This window comes from Sebastes umbrosus, chromosome 17 (genome assembly GCF_015220745.1).
Source record: "Sebastes umbrosus isolate fSebUmb1 chromosome 17, fSebUmb1.pri, whole genome shotgun sequence".
NCBI lineage: Eukaryota > Metazoa > Chordata > Actinopteri > Perciformes > Sebastidae > Sebastes > Sebastes umbrosus.
In genome coordinates, this window is record NC_051285.1 from 12,558,030 (window position 1) to 12,571,476 (window position 13,447).

Consider the following 13,447-nt stretch of genomic DNA (forward strand, 5'->3'; position numbering starts at 1 on the left):
CTTAAATGATAGTTGAGAGCAGCTTGGTGCATTCCCCTCTTGGCCAATCAGGGTGTAACGACGCCCTTTCTGTAGGGCTTAAAAGAGGAGGGAAACTGCACACCCAGTGTCATTCTGATCTCTCCTTCACTCAATGCAACATGTGTTATCAGCTTTACCAGAAACTCTGGTCTGTTTTGGGCCCTTTTGGGATTCTGTGATCTTTGTGTTTTGTTTGTTGAGAGTGTTGACTCCTAGTTGGGGAAACAAGTTAAGTGCCAACCAATTGGGTTACCTGCACTGGGACGATTAGGTGCTATTTGTGCAACAGCTGGCTTGCCTTACGATAGCCTAACGCCTGCAGGCTGTATTTTTGTATTCTATTCATTTGTTGATTTTCAATGAAACCCTTTATACCCATTTCTTTTAGTGTATTTTATTTGGGAAAACTTTAAAGGAGGGTAAAAGGAAAAACACAAACCAATATTTCAGTTTCCTTAATTGTTTGTTATTATAGAGGCATTTGTTCATTATTGAAGAGGCATTTGTTCATTATTATTATTATTAAGAAGGCATGTTATTTTATATTATTATGTGGATGGGAACTGTTTTTCAGTCTTCTGACTGAACAACTAAAGTCTGGGGAACTCAGTACCGCCACAACCTGTTCCTTCTAGGTGGCTATGTTTGTATGACGTGCAGACATAGCGCTGACAATCTGGAGTACATAACTGCCCTGGAGCGTGAACTGGAGCAGATGCAGGACGAGGGGCTCTGGAGTCGTGTAGCTGTCACTGAGGTGGAAAACTGGGTGAAAGGAGTTTCAGCAGCGGCAGGGGACAACTATTCATCTGGTTATGTGTACCTCTACAAGAAACTGTAGCATGATGCACCACAGAGATGTGTCATTACATACTGTATGTCAGACCAGCAAATGTAGACAACAAAATATGTAACGAGATACAACATACTCAAATAACTGCACTTCAAATGTCAAGTTTTCAGGACTTTTCTTTTGACGGTCTCTTACTGACTGACACTGATGTGAATGTGATAGAGGAACATGCACTAATAATTTACAATAGATAGTATTGCCTGTATAGTTTTCCCAAATAAGCATGTGTAATGTGTGATATAGCATGCTGAAAACATTATTTACTGTTGGTATTTGAAAATGTGTCAAATACAATTGCCAAACAAAATGCATTTGATGTATGCTGTAATTTTTATTAAAATTATTTGATGGTAAATCATGCGTCAGGCCTTTTACCACTGAGGTTTGGCCAGTTACAGTGTCACTGTAGTGCAGTCTATAGGTGAATTACAATTTTTTTTCAGGATAACAAAACTCGAGACACAAGGTGAGATTTTCTCAGTAAGAAACCATTTTTAAAACTATTTTCCTATTTTAATGTTATTATCATTTATTTTATTTTGTGCTAGTTAACATCTCCTGTAATTTGTTTATCTTAGGAAAGTTAATATCAGGGAAAACGTATTGCCCATGATTGAAAAGCTCTCTGTCTGAAGATAGTATAGCATGAAGTACAGTGCTGCATAACTTTGTTCTGTGGTGTAAGGCTGAATTTGGTTAGACCTCTGTGATAAATTGAAGATATATTAGTGTGTTTATGTAAAAGCAACTTTATTCAGCCACTGTTGTCTTTAACAGCAGATATAAATGGCTGCAGTTTATTCAAATGTGTGAATAAGGAAAAAGGTGAAAGATGACCTCTCTTTCTGTGTACCCAAAGTTAGTACGGTATTTTTACTTAACAACACTGTATGAATATTTGTGTCTTTCAGTCACTTGGACAAGTGCAGCGTGAGGATTCTGGACAACAACATGGTCCAGACCAGAACAACCCAGCTGAGACGGTGGACCAGCAGATACCTGCAACGAGTCCTTCTGGACCTCAAATCAGAAAACAAGGAGCTGACTGCTGCTCTGAGGGAGCAGACAGTCAGCAAGGAGCTCAGCTAGGAGCAAGAAAAAAAGAAGCTGCTGAACGAAATGGACTCTATATTCATGTCAACTGTTCATGTCCAGAAATGACATTGAAAGTCCGTTAAAGGCTTTAGAGTCAGCAAGAGCCATTCAAAAACAATTTGACAAGTGCAAGGAGATGGAGAGAAAAATAAAATGGAAGTCCGCTTCTTGAAAGAAAGTCTGCACTTCCACATGATGAAGGCCAAGAAGGTCAAAAAATCTTGGAGTCAGACTGTGACCAGCTCAGAATTATAACTTGATGGATTGTAAATTTGTTTCAGATTTAGTCTTTCAAAGAGAAAATACTGAATTGAGAGAAAAAAGGAGGAGCGAGAAGAAAATGAGGAAGGAGAAGGAGAGATTGAAGAGAGAGAAGAAAGAATCACATCCTTTCTCCCTTCCTAACACCTCTCACCCCCTTTTCCCTTTCACCCCTACCTCCCCTCCAAATAAACCCCCTCCAAACATCCAAAGTCCCACCACCCTCTTACCCTCCACCTCAACACTCCCAACATCCATCCCTCCTTCTCTCTCCTCTTCCAGGGCGGCACAGTGGCTCAGTGATCATCACTGCAGCCTCACAGAAACAAGCTGCTGGTTTCCAACTGTTTGCAGTTTGCATGTTCTCCCCGGGTCTATGTGGGTTTACTCCGGGTGCTCCGGTTTCCTCCCAAACTACAAACACATGCAGGTCAGGTAATATGATTATATTGCAAATAAACAATTAAATGTAAAAAAAAAAACAAATCAATAATTTCTGCCAGTTTCTGTCTTTGTGAGTACAGAGATAATATAAATTATCTGGTTTTTTTTGATAAGTTGTCTTTTGTTTGGTATTTCTTCAGTTTGTTATGCATTATAATTAATCTGTATTAGTTATGTGTATTTGTATATGGAAATACAGTATTGGTAATGTTAAATTTAAAATGTATTTTAAGAGAACAGCACCACAGATTTGGTCCGACTAGCTTGTAAAGTTAATACACAGATCCGCTGACATGACTGAACCTGACTTCTGTAACTCAGTGGTTCCCAAACCTGTGCTACACTATATACTGTATGTATATATAGATATATCTATATATATATATATATATATAGATATATCTATATATAAGTGTAGATTTGTGTTTTAAATGGCTGACTATGGAGACTCTACTTCACAAAGCTTGCCACCCAGCCTCCAGTCTTTATGTTAAGCTCGTCTCACTCTTGGAAAAAAAAAAAAAAGTAAATTCCAAAAGTGTTGAACTGTTCCTTTAAAGTTTGCTTCAGGCACATACAGGAATGTACACCCTCTCTTCTCCTCACCAGTAATTGAGTCTTAGCTATTGGCTTTCACAGCTATGATGAGGTGATAGTGGACAGTGTGGTAGGAGATATCTGATTGGTAGAGAAGACATGATTCTGTACAACCCAGCCCTCGTTTAAGGAAAACCCCAAAACCCCAAAGACTTGTCTTCCACATCAGACTGGATGATCCTGTAACTCTGTAGACAACTGCCCCTTGGTAGAACTTTAACTTCACCTGTTTCTTTTGATCATTATCGTCATCCAACTAATTTTGTATTCATTTTTCAGGTCTTTTTTTTTTTTTTTTTTACAATTTTCTCTTTTTCTCATCATAGTGTGATTTTGTGTTTTCGTTCATTCTGAGCAACCAGAAAGGAAAACATCTGAAGTTGTAAGTTCTCTTTGTATTCTGTTTAACAAACCAATTACACATGCACAGTATATCGGTGGCTGATATGGTTCTGTTGTAAAACATGAAGGTGTAATTTATGGCAGCACACAGTCTTTCTCTCCTCTTCTCTCTGTACCGGTGCCTACACATATACACAAAGCTTTCATGTCAGATCAGAGTAGAGGTTGGTGAAATCAATACCGATACTTAATATCATTAAAAGTAAAAAGAAAATGTACTATCATGTAGGGAGAGCCGTGTGTTATGATTTAGGATGTGAATGTATCATACACTCAGAATACATTTTCATTACCACTGAGTGATTTGCTAAAAAAATGGCATTTCTTTCTACTATACTCTGTTGATTACTTAATACATGATTCTCTGTTATGAATTTAATCACATGTACGTTAAAACACAAGATAGTTTTTAATGGTTAATAACAATTATTTAATGTAAGTATTCTCTGAACCTCTGAGGTGATCACTGCACACATCAGCAGCAGAGAAGCAGAGTACATGAAGAGAAGTGTGCAAGAAGAGTGTTCATGTGCCCAGATGATCTAGTGTGAGATGGATCTATTGATTTTATGTTATTTTTTGTATTGATCCTATTGACACTGGTATTCACTCAAAACAAGAATTATTATTGGTAACATTAATACTTAAGGTATCCACCCTGACAGGAGCGGCCATGGTGTTATATAGCTATACTGTATAAATTAATACAGTCCGTTCAGTCAGAAATGGTGTTTATTCACGTTTCATCAAAGACGCACACAACTCACACCACTTGGATGCGGTAAAGTCTACTTTTCACACTGTTTGTTCGACGTGCCTCTCACTATGCCAACAAGGGTGACAAAGTAAAACTGACCGAACTTGTCAGTCAGGTTCATAAATCTGTACAAATGAGCACACAGTCCTGAAAAATTCAGCCTCGGCGCAAGTGCTTTCTTGTTTAGAGCTCATGGAATTTGACCAATTCTGCCGTCAACACATGAACAGATCTCACTATAGATAGCCTCCTGGTTTGTCCTCTGAATATCCTCCATTCCCTAACTTTTGTTCCCTTATCTCATCAGATGGAGGGAGACATGGCATCAACGCAGAGAACATATGAAACTGTAAAAGAAGACTTTTCATTATTTCATAGTGCAGCTACGGTTGGTGATAAAATTGCCCTCTATGACATCTGGGCAAAGACCTACGATCAGGTGGAGCAACTTATTAGGTTCTTTTGAATCATAGCACAAAACACTGTTTGTCTCATTGATGATGTGTTCTTTAAACACTGAAGTTTAGAGTTTCAAACTCCCAAATAAAAATATGAAATGAATATAATGTTAAAATCCCTGATACATCCTGAACAGCGTGATTAAGGTTTGTTGTGTTTTGTATCTGGTGGTATTCCTTTACAAATTCAAATATATGAAGGGAACCAACCACACTTGGGATCCTGGTAAAAAATATTTTGTACATTATAATTTTCAAAGTTAAAAAATCTAAAATAAGACACAAATATATGTGAGTCAAAATAAGTAGAGAGTAGATCTTACTTACCAATGGGTTCCAAGCAACCCTGTCTCCTAGAAAGTACTATTCTACTACTAAATGGTTTGACCTCTAAAATTGAAAGAGGCATTTAAATGAACAGTTTGAACAGTAAATGAAATGTGATTAATTCCTGTGTTGAGTGATTGAGATCGTCTGTTGTCAGAACCACTGTAATCTGTTATTCCTACCTTGAATAGGATGTGGTTGTTCTGGGCTACGATGGAGCAGGTCATGCAGCAAAAAGCATCTCCTCCCATTTCAGTGGCGACCGTGAAGCAGCTGTCGTGCTGGATGTGGCCTGCGGTACAGGACTGGTGGCAGAGAAGGTAAAATCTCAGCAGCAGAACAGACAGAAAATATTTTGGTTGATCTAGTTATGGTTAAAAAAAAATAATAAATAATAAATAGCATACATACTGTAGGAAAAAAATGAAGAAATGTAATTCTTTTGGGAAATGTCCATAAAAATCAGCTGGTATCAGCCCCCCCCCACAATTCTTCCAACCCTATTACAAACCCCTGTATTGTCTCGCTGGAGAGTTGTGAGTTTTAAACGAGGCCTCTTTCCTTTACATATGAATTTGGAGATTAGCAAGGGCAGATTTTCCCAGTTACCAATAGGAGGAGCAAGAGGATTCATAGAAGAGTAAAAGTTAACACGAGAGACTTCATCCATTTCAACTATTGATATACAGGCTTGGAGTGAATTTGGGAGCTTTGACCAGCATTCAAAGTCCTTCTCTATATGATTGTATATCCCTTGAAAATGTCGTAATGCAATGGAAGACGTAGCAGGAAAGATATCAACACCGAGATACCTGAAACTTTTAACTATTAGGAGGGCAGGGGAGTATGAATGCATCAGCGCTAACTTTGTCCAGTTAATTGTATATCCAAATAGCAAGCTCAACGAGTCAAACATGGAAAGCAAATTTGGTTTTGAAGAACCTGCGTTATCTATGTAAAGAAGGATATCATCAGTGTACAATGATATCCAGTGATCTGTATTACAAAAAGTGATGGGATATAGAGCACTGACAGATGCTGTCTGATTTTCTGAGCCAGTGGTTTGAGGAAGAAGACGAATAGTAGTGGCGACAGGGGGCAGCCCTGGTGGGTTCCACTAGAATGCCTAACTGGGCTGAACAAATATTGCCAGTGTTGACCATTGCCGAGGGATTTGTGGATAAGATTTTGATAATATTTATCCAAAGTAGTCCAAAGATGTTCCCATTCTAATCTATGAAATGCTTTCTCTGCATCCCAAAAAAGCAAGAAATAGGTCTGGTGGAATTCTGTCCCACCCTGGGGACCTTTCTTCATGTTAACAAGAGCAATCCTTAACTCTTCTTGGGTCTAGAATAAAACACATACATGTACTTGTATGGAGTGAAATTTCAGATTTATACAAGGTCGAGTAAAAAGTTTTCAATTCTGTGTTGATATCACAAAGGTCACCCAAAATACGAAGAGGTGATTTAATGGCCATTAGTATTTTTCATGGATTATAACATTATGTGTATCAAAAAGACGCAGATGAAGCTAGTATATATACGGTCAACGGTCATGCAACGGTCTGGATCCAGGTCAGGGTTGACGTGGAGTGCTGAACAGATTTATCCAATGTCAAGTTTAAAAAAAATTCATGTCTGCTCCAAGAACAAGTGAAATCCTGAAGATGTATGTAATGTATTTCTGAGTATACATGTGAATGTGTATGCACTGCCTCGTTTTGTATCTCTCTTAGGTACATATATTAGAAATCTGCTGTTTTTTATCCAAACAAGCTTCTATTTTTATTGATTTTTCAATGTGGAATTACTTTTCTGAAATCAGTTCTCGGTATCCAATTAGACCTCAGTGACATGTAATCAACTCTGTGTTTTATAGATGAAGCAGGATGGTTTTGGAAATTTTGTGGGCATCGATGCAAGCAAGGCTATGTTGGAGGAGGCCCAAAAGAAAGGGCTTTACCAAGACCTCAAGCAATGCCTTTTTGGAGAACTGTCGCTACCTGTTCAAAAAGGTAGTGTAATTATGTCAAAAACCTACGGTACATGTTTTATACTTTATTTATTAACAATGAATAAAAAGGTTATGTTGGATGTAAATGGAGCCATCAAATTCAGCTTTAAAAAAAAAGCAAAGCGGTGGTTAATTTGAAAGGTGTTTGTGTCGTTCTCTTTACTTCCTCCTGCAGGATCATTTGATGTGGTTGTGATATGTGGAGCACTGAATGGTAACTGCCTTCCTGTAAGCGTGGTCAGAGAGCTGTGCATCGCCTGCAAACCAGGTAAAAAATTGTGCTGGGGGCTTCAATCCATATTGCATGAAAAATCCTGGTGAATGTTTTATCATGTGTCAAACTGAGTTGTAATTTTATTGTATGTAGGTGATATCCATCCATTTACTCAGCAACACTGCTTCACTATCACCTGTTCCTTCTAGGTGGCTACGTTTGTATGACGTGCAGACATAGCCCTGACAATCTGGAGTACATAACTGCCCTGGAGCGTGAACTGGAGCAGATGCAGGACGAGGGGCTCTGGAGTCGTGTAGCTGTCACTGAGGTGGAAAACTTTGTTAGAGGAGTGTCAGCAGCACAAGGGAACGACTATTCATCTGGTTATGTGTACCTCTACAAGAAACTGTAGCACGATGCATCACAGAGATGTGTCATTACATACTGTATGTCAGACCAGCAAATGTAGAACACGAAATATGTAACGAGATACAACATATTCAAATAACTACTCTTCAAATGTCAAGTTTTCAGGACTTTTCTTTTGACATTCTGGGTCTCTTACTGACTGACACTGATGTGAATCTGATAGAGGAACATGCACTAATAATTTACATTAGATAGTGTTGCCTGTATAGTCTTACAAAATAAATTCTCTCACACAAAAAGTGTGTCAAATATAATTGCCAAACAAAATGCATTTGATGTATGCTGTAATTTCTCCTTGATTTTATTAAAATTATTAGCTGGTAAATCATGTGAGTCAAACTCTTTACCACTGAGGTTTGGCCAGTTACAATGTCGCTGTAGCGCAGTCTATAGGTGAATAGCCACAATTCTTTTTCGGGATAACTCAGACCTGCTATAATTTAGGACTGAACGCTTAAAGGACCAGTGTGTAACATTTAGGGGGATCTGTTGGCAGAAATAGAATATAATGTTTGACTCTTAAGGAGATGGAAAGAAAAATAAAATGAAAACAGATGGAGGTCTGTGCTTCCACATGATGACGGCTGAGAAATCCTGGAAGGAGGGTGACCAGCTCAATGAAATTAAACTTTCCTTTGACAAAACTGTGACACAGTTAAATGAAGAGTGGGAAAGCCGGTGGATTGTTAGGTAGAAGGAGGCAGTCGCCGAGCTGCAGCAGGACTGTGAAAAGAAGGCCAGCCAGATCTGAAAGGAAACGATGAGCAGTGACGAAGAAGGAGACCTTTAAGAAAACAAAGGAGCTGCAGAAACAGAGCAGAGAGGTGGAGGAGAAGTGGTCCAACAAGAAGAGAAGTGGCTCAACAAGATGAGCAAGATGGAAGAGGAGATGCAGCTCCTGATCCTGCAAAAATGCTGAGCTTCAGGTACGCCACATCAGCTGATCATTCTGATTTGAATAATAACTTGTTGGATGGTAAATTTGTTTCAGATTTAGTCTTTCAAAGAAAAGAAAGAAAATTAATCACACATTTTTTATCAGTTAAAAATGTATCTTAAAGGGAGATTTGTCAAGTATTTAATACTCTTATCAACATGGGAGTGGGCAAATATGCTTCCTTTATGCAAATGTATGTATATATTTATTATTGAAAAATCAATTAACAACACAAAACAATGACAAATAGTGTCCAGAAACCCTCACAGGTACTGCATTTAGCATAAACAAATATGCTCAAATCATAACATGGCAAACTGCAGCCCAACAGGCAACAACAGCTGTCAGTGTGTCAGTGTGCTGACTTGACTATGACTTGCCCCCAAACTGCATGTGATTATCATAAAGTGGGCATGTCTGTAAAGGGGAGACTCGTGGGTACCCATAGAACTCATTTTCATTCACATATCTTGAGGTCAGAAGTCAAGGGACCCCTTTGAAAATGGCCATGCCAAAATTTAGCGCAAGTTTGTAACATTATTTAGACTCCTTCATGACAAGTATGACATGGTTTCCAATGGATTCCTTAGGTTTTTCTAGTTTCATATGACACCAGTATCTTCACTCTCACTTTAAAACTGAGCCCACTACAACCTAAAAAACACAATTTGTGTTAATGCGTTAAAGAAATTATCGCATTAACTTTGACAGCCCTAAAATATGATTAAATGTATTAAAAAAAAATCAATCATATCTCCCAGTTTCTGTCTTTGTGAGTACAGAGATAATATAAATACAACTGATATCATGACAACTTGTCTGCAAAGATTACAGATCTTTATCTTGTTTGACCTTCTGTAAACTGAAGATGACCTTTCATTTTCACCTAAACACAGTATAAAGGGATTGCAGTCTGTATGATTTACTGATACAGTTTATACAGCAGGGAAATACCGCCCTCATGTGAGAAAAGTGCAGTAATGCATCAATGTTTGCACAGAGTACTTAAATGAGACTGTATTGGCTTGAAAAAAATATATATTTCTAAATTTGTGTCAAGTTTGGAGGTTGCATTCAATTTTCAAATTATAGTTCAATTAACAGTAGATACACATAGATGTTAAAATATTTGATGTAGTTAAATAAAACATTGCTACACCTCTGTCAAGGCAGCACAATCCTCTAGTCTACCTGCATTTGGATCAGCATCAAAATAAACATTGTGGAAGAAAGGTACTTTTTCATGTTTTGTTGTTCAATGTTTTAACATTGATAACCAGAAAATAATCTAATGTCAACGCAAAGTTTAGTTTATAAAAATATATCTAAAGGAGCCTATGTGGTAAAAAAAAAAAAAAATACTGTATAATCAGCAATCTAAACAAAACATTCACAATGTGAGTCACTCAAATGCTACACGATCTTCTAACAGAGGACAGTTTTTATATTCATTTATGATACTGTATATCAGAGAGAATGAGATAAGTAGTGAGACGGAGTGAAGTACAAAGTTTTGCTTCCTACTCTGAATTTAATCAGATAACCCTCAGTCACACTAAAAGACCTCAGCATTAGGATGAGTGTGTTTGTCTCAGTGTGTATTAATAAACTCGGTGTATGCACAGCTGTGACTGCATGCGAGGATATCATGATAAAAGTGTTCCACCAGCCAGTAGCAGCTTGTATTTTCTCACCAGCACAGAGATCGTACTGAATCATCTGAGGCCTTGAATCAAACTATCAAACAAAAACACTTGTTGTTTTTCCCATTCGTTCAGCCGGCTGGAGTTTGAAGACTATATAAGACGGGCCAACTGTACCACTGTACCTTTGTGAAGACGTGTAACTGGACAATGAGGGTTGTTGTTGGTTTGCTGCTGTTGCTGCTCGGTCTGTGTGGGTCAGGGGCTCAGGGGGATGGTGGAGGCCTCGGCGAGGTGGGTGAGATCAGAGAGTTTCAGGAGACGGCTCCAAGAGATGCAGTTGAGGAATTGACAGAGCAGACCACAAAGCCAACCACCCCTGACATCTGGGCGGAGGTGAGGGCGGTGAGAGACATGGTAGTGAAGCTCGAGTTGTACGTGGAGCTGCTGCAGAGAGATAATTCAGGTACAGACTGGTTACTTTTCCTGTTGAGTGTTGATAATGTTGTCCTTTAACAGTTAGACTGAAGTGTGTGATCTTGTCATGGACATTTACAGTAGTTTCTAGTACATTTTTGAGTTTTGGTTAAACAGATGAAGGTCAAGATACTGTTTGTTGTGCCTGTTAACAGTTCTGCTCTGTAATTCTCTGTCACTGTATTAACTCCAGACCTGCAGACCAGACTGAGCAGCAGTGAGAGTGAACTTCTCCTTAGCAAGTCCAGGATTGACCAGCTGGAGAGAGAAAATGCAGGTGATGATGTGTGTCAGTGCACTGATGCACTTATCGTGAGCTCCAGAATAAATCTTTATTAAACAGTATGTTATGAAAAGAATAATTTATCTACATTAAAAAATACAACAGAGCTCATTGTGTTATTTAATCTGTTTTAGAAATTAACCATTCACAAAAAAATCAAACGTCTTCTGTTTTTCAGTCCAAGAAACTAGACTGACGGCCACCGAGAGCAAAACAAGTGACCTAGAAAAAAAGAATACAGGTATTTCAATGACAAACATGAAGGTTTAATAAGTTTTATGGGTTTCTATTTTCTATTGCAATTATTTTCTATAACTTATAAATGCAATTATTTGAACCTATGTTAAAGTTTTCATATATCACATCGTTGAATTAAATTTTAGTTTCTGCTTTTCTAAAAAGGAAAAAGAGCCTAAAAAGTGTTGAAAATATTTCCTTATTTGGTCATAAACCAAGGTGTTGGAGAAGATTTTGACCTGATGATGGCGCTAGATGAAAAGTTAAGTGATAAAAATTCATCCTGAGGGGGACATGAATGTGTGTACCAAATTTCAGGGCAATCCATCCAATAGTTGTTGAGATATTTCAGTCTGGACCAAAGTGGTGGACCGACCGACAGACCGACATCCCTAAATGTTAAATGCAAACATTGACACACAATGAACAGTAAAGTAACTCTGGCACAATTTTTACCCACTTACAACAAGTAACAAGGTGCATGGAGAAGAGAAAAACTCCAGCAACACTCAAAGTATTAGAACAACTTCATTGTCATACCGACACATTTTGGCTAACAGATCTCTGGCCTCAATTTCCACAAATTTACCCCGAAAATTTACCAAAAAGTTTTAGTTGACTAAACTTAACCAAACCTTAACAACACAGGTGTGAGATGAGAAAAGACTCATTTGTAACAGTAATATTGGTTGTTTTGAACAGCACCGACATTGACTATTTAGTCATTTAGGCATGAGGACTTGCTGGACAGTGAGAGATAAATATGGTTTAGTCTCTAGTACATGAGTATTGGGTCAACAGACTAGATGAGGGTCAAGATTGTGCCTGTTATCAGTTCTGCTCTGTAATTCACTGTCATTGTATTAACTCCAGACCTGCAGACCAGACTGAGCAGCAGTGAGAGTGAACTTGTCCTTAGCAAGTCCAGGATTGACCAGCTGGAGAGAGAAAATGCAGGTGATGATTGTATCTTCATATTCACGACACACACACACACACACACACGCACGCACGCACGCACACACACACACACACGCACACACACACACACACACACACACACACACACACACACACACACTATTTATTCCAGGTCAAATTTAATGACACACATTGACTTTTTTGTGTTAACAGAGAAACCAAAGGTGGCCTTTTATACAGCTCTGACTGATGCAGGATATGTTGGACCACAAAACACAGACATCACACTGAAATACAGCAAGGTCTTCACCAACATTGGCAATGCTTATAATCCAGCTACAGGTAAATATACTGCAGGTCACATGAACACATGTGGTCATGTAAATCTACATAAATCAGTTGTTACTGTTTTTCATTTTCTCTTCTTACTCTGTAGGTTTCTTCACTGCACCAGTCAAAGGTGTCTACTATCTCCAGTTCACTGTATCTGGTAACCACACAGGTCTTATGGGTGTATATGTGTTCAAGAACAACCAGAGGATCATGTATAATGTGGAGTGGAAGGAAGAAACACTTTATAAGTATTTCACTAACTCTGTTATCTTGGAGCTGTTAGCAGGAGATGAGATTCACCTGGTGCTCCCGTCAACCTATTCTCTCTACGACGATGGAGATAACCACAACACCTTCAGTGGCTCCCTTCTCTTCCCACTGTAAGGATGTCGTTTAGGCTGCTGTGTGATTGACTTGTCACAAACCCTGTTGTTATTGGCTACACTGTGATTTACTACATCAAATAATGTGACTCCGAATCTGACTGCCCTCTTGTGTCATCACGTGAAAAATACATTCAAATAAATCAAAGACTCATTAGAGTTCTGTTTTTTGTCACTGACTTTACAGAAACGTTATAGAAACTTTACATGAACTGCGAAGTTTAAGAATTAAGTTGTTGGGTACTGATGTAAATTAATTCTGCAGAAAAATAGCCCCTATGAGTGATTTTGTATTATATAGGTTAATATATTTTTGGATTATTGTTACTGATACATTCATGTTTAAGTGGCAT

General features: G+C 38.3%; 3 protein-coding genes and 1 long non-coding RNA gene across 6 annotated transcripts in view; 3 read left to right on the top strand and 1 right to left on the bottom strand.

Annotated features, from left to right (window-relative positions):
• Positions 1 to 1,181, top strand: part of LOC119475601 — a 1,735-nt gene extending 554 nt beyond the window's left edge. Inside the window, exon 3 of the long non-coding RNA XR_005203829.1 lies at positions 657 to 1,181. This is a non-coding gene — a long non-coding RNA (uncharacterized LOC119475601). The remainder of the gene's footprint in view (positions 1 to 656) is intronic.
• The window catches only part of nf2b (neurofibromin 2b (merlin)), a 26,009-nt gene extending 20,593 nt beyond the window's left edge, over positions 1 to 5,416 (bottom strand). Inside the window, exon 1 of the mRNA XM_037748456.1 lies at positions 5,398 to 5,416. The gene's annotated coding sequence lies outside the window, so the exon portion shown is untranslated. The remainder of the gene's footprint in view (positions 1 to 5,397) is intronic.
• Positions 3,750 to 8,250, top strand: LOC119475599 (methyltransferase-like protein 27). The gene is made up of 6 exons (XM_037748458.1): positions 3,750 to 3,837; positions 4,738 to 4,869; positions 5,407 to 5,535; positions 7,100 to 7,235; positions 7,410 to 7,502; positions 7,658 to 8,250. The coding sequence occupies exons 1-6, from the start codon at positions 3,751 to 3,753 to the stop codon at positions 7,861 to 7,863; spliced, it is 783 nt and encodes a 260-aa protein (XP_037604386.1). The 5' UTR covers position 3,750; the 3' UTR covers positions 7,864 to 8,250.
• A 2,067-nt stretch (positions 8,251 to 10,317) lies between these two features.
• On the top strand, positions 10,318 to 13,247 carry LOC119475846 (complement C1q-like protein 2). 3 transcript variants are annotated; one of them, XM_037748915.1, is made up of 6 exons: positions 10,336 to 10,926; positions 11,131 to 11,214; positions 11,399 to 11,461; positions 12,331 to 12,414; positions 12,592 to 12,720; positions 12,815 to 13,247. In XM_037748915.1, the coding sequence occupies exons 1-6, from the start codon at positions 10,671 to 10,673 to the stop codon at positions 13,093 to 13,095; spliced, it is 897 nt and encodes a 298-aa protein (XP_037604843.1). In that variant the 5' UTR covers positions 10,336 to 10,670; the 3' UTR covers positions 13,096 to 13,247. The 3 variants fall into 3 exon arrangements, with proteins under 3 accessions (XP_037604844.1, XP_037604845.1, XP_037604843.1); XM_037748916.1 differs by lacking the exon at positions 11,399 to 11,461 and having other exon boundaries at positions 10,318 to 10,926; XM_037748917.1 differs by lacking the exons at positions 11,399 to 11,461; positions 12,331 to 12,414 and having other exon boundaries at positions 10,318 to 10,926.
• Positions 13,248 to 13,447: the final 200 nt, after the last annotated feature.

Coding starts and splice junctions, on each gene's coding strand:
- LOC119475599 (XM_037748458.1), top strand. CDS start 3,751: ATGGCAGCACACAGTCTTTCTCTCCTCTTCTCTCTGTACCGGTGCCTA. Junction 3,838..4,737: donor CATGTCAGATCAGAGTAGAG/GTTGGTGAAATC, acceptor TTATCTCATCAG/ATGGAGGGAGACATGGCATC. Junction 7,236..7,409: donor GTCGCTACCTGTTCAAAAAG/GTAGTGTAATTA, acceptor TTCCTCCTGCAG/GATCATTTGATGTGGTTGTG.
- LOC119475846 (XM_037748915.1), top strand. CDS start 10,671: ATGAGGGTTGTTGTTGGTTTGCTGCTGTTGCTGCTCGGTCTGTGTGGG. Junction 11,215..11,398: donor GCTGGAGAGAGAAAATGCAG/GTGATGATGTGT, acceptor TCTGTTTTTCAG/TCCAAGAAACTAGACTGACG. Junction 12,721..12,814: donor TGCTTATAATCCAGCTACAG/GTAAATATACTG, acceptor CTTACTCTGTAG/GTTTCTTCACTGCACCAGTC.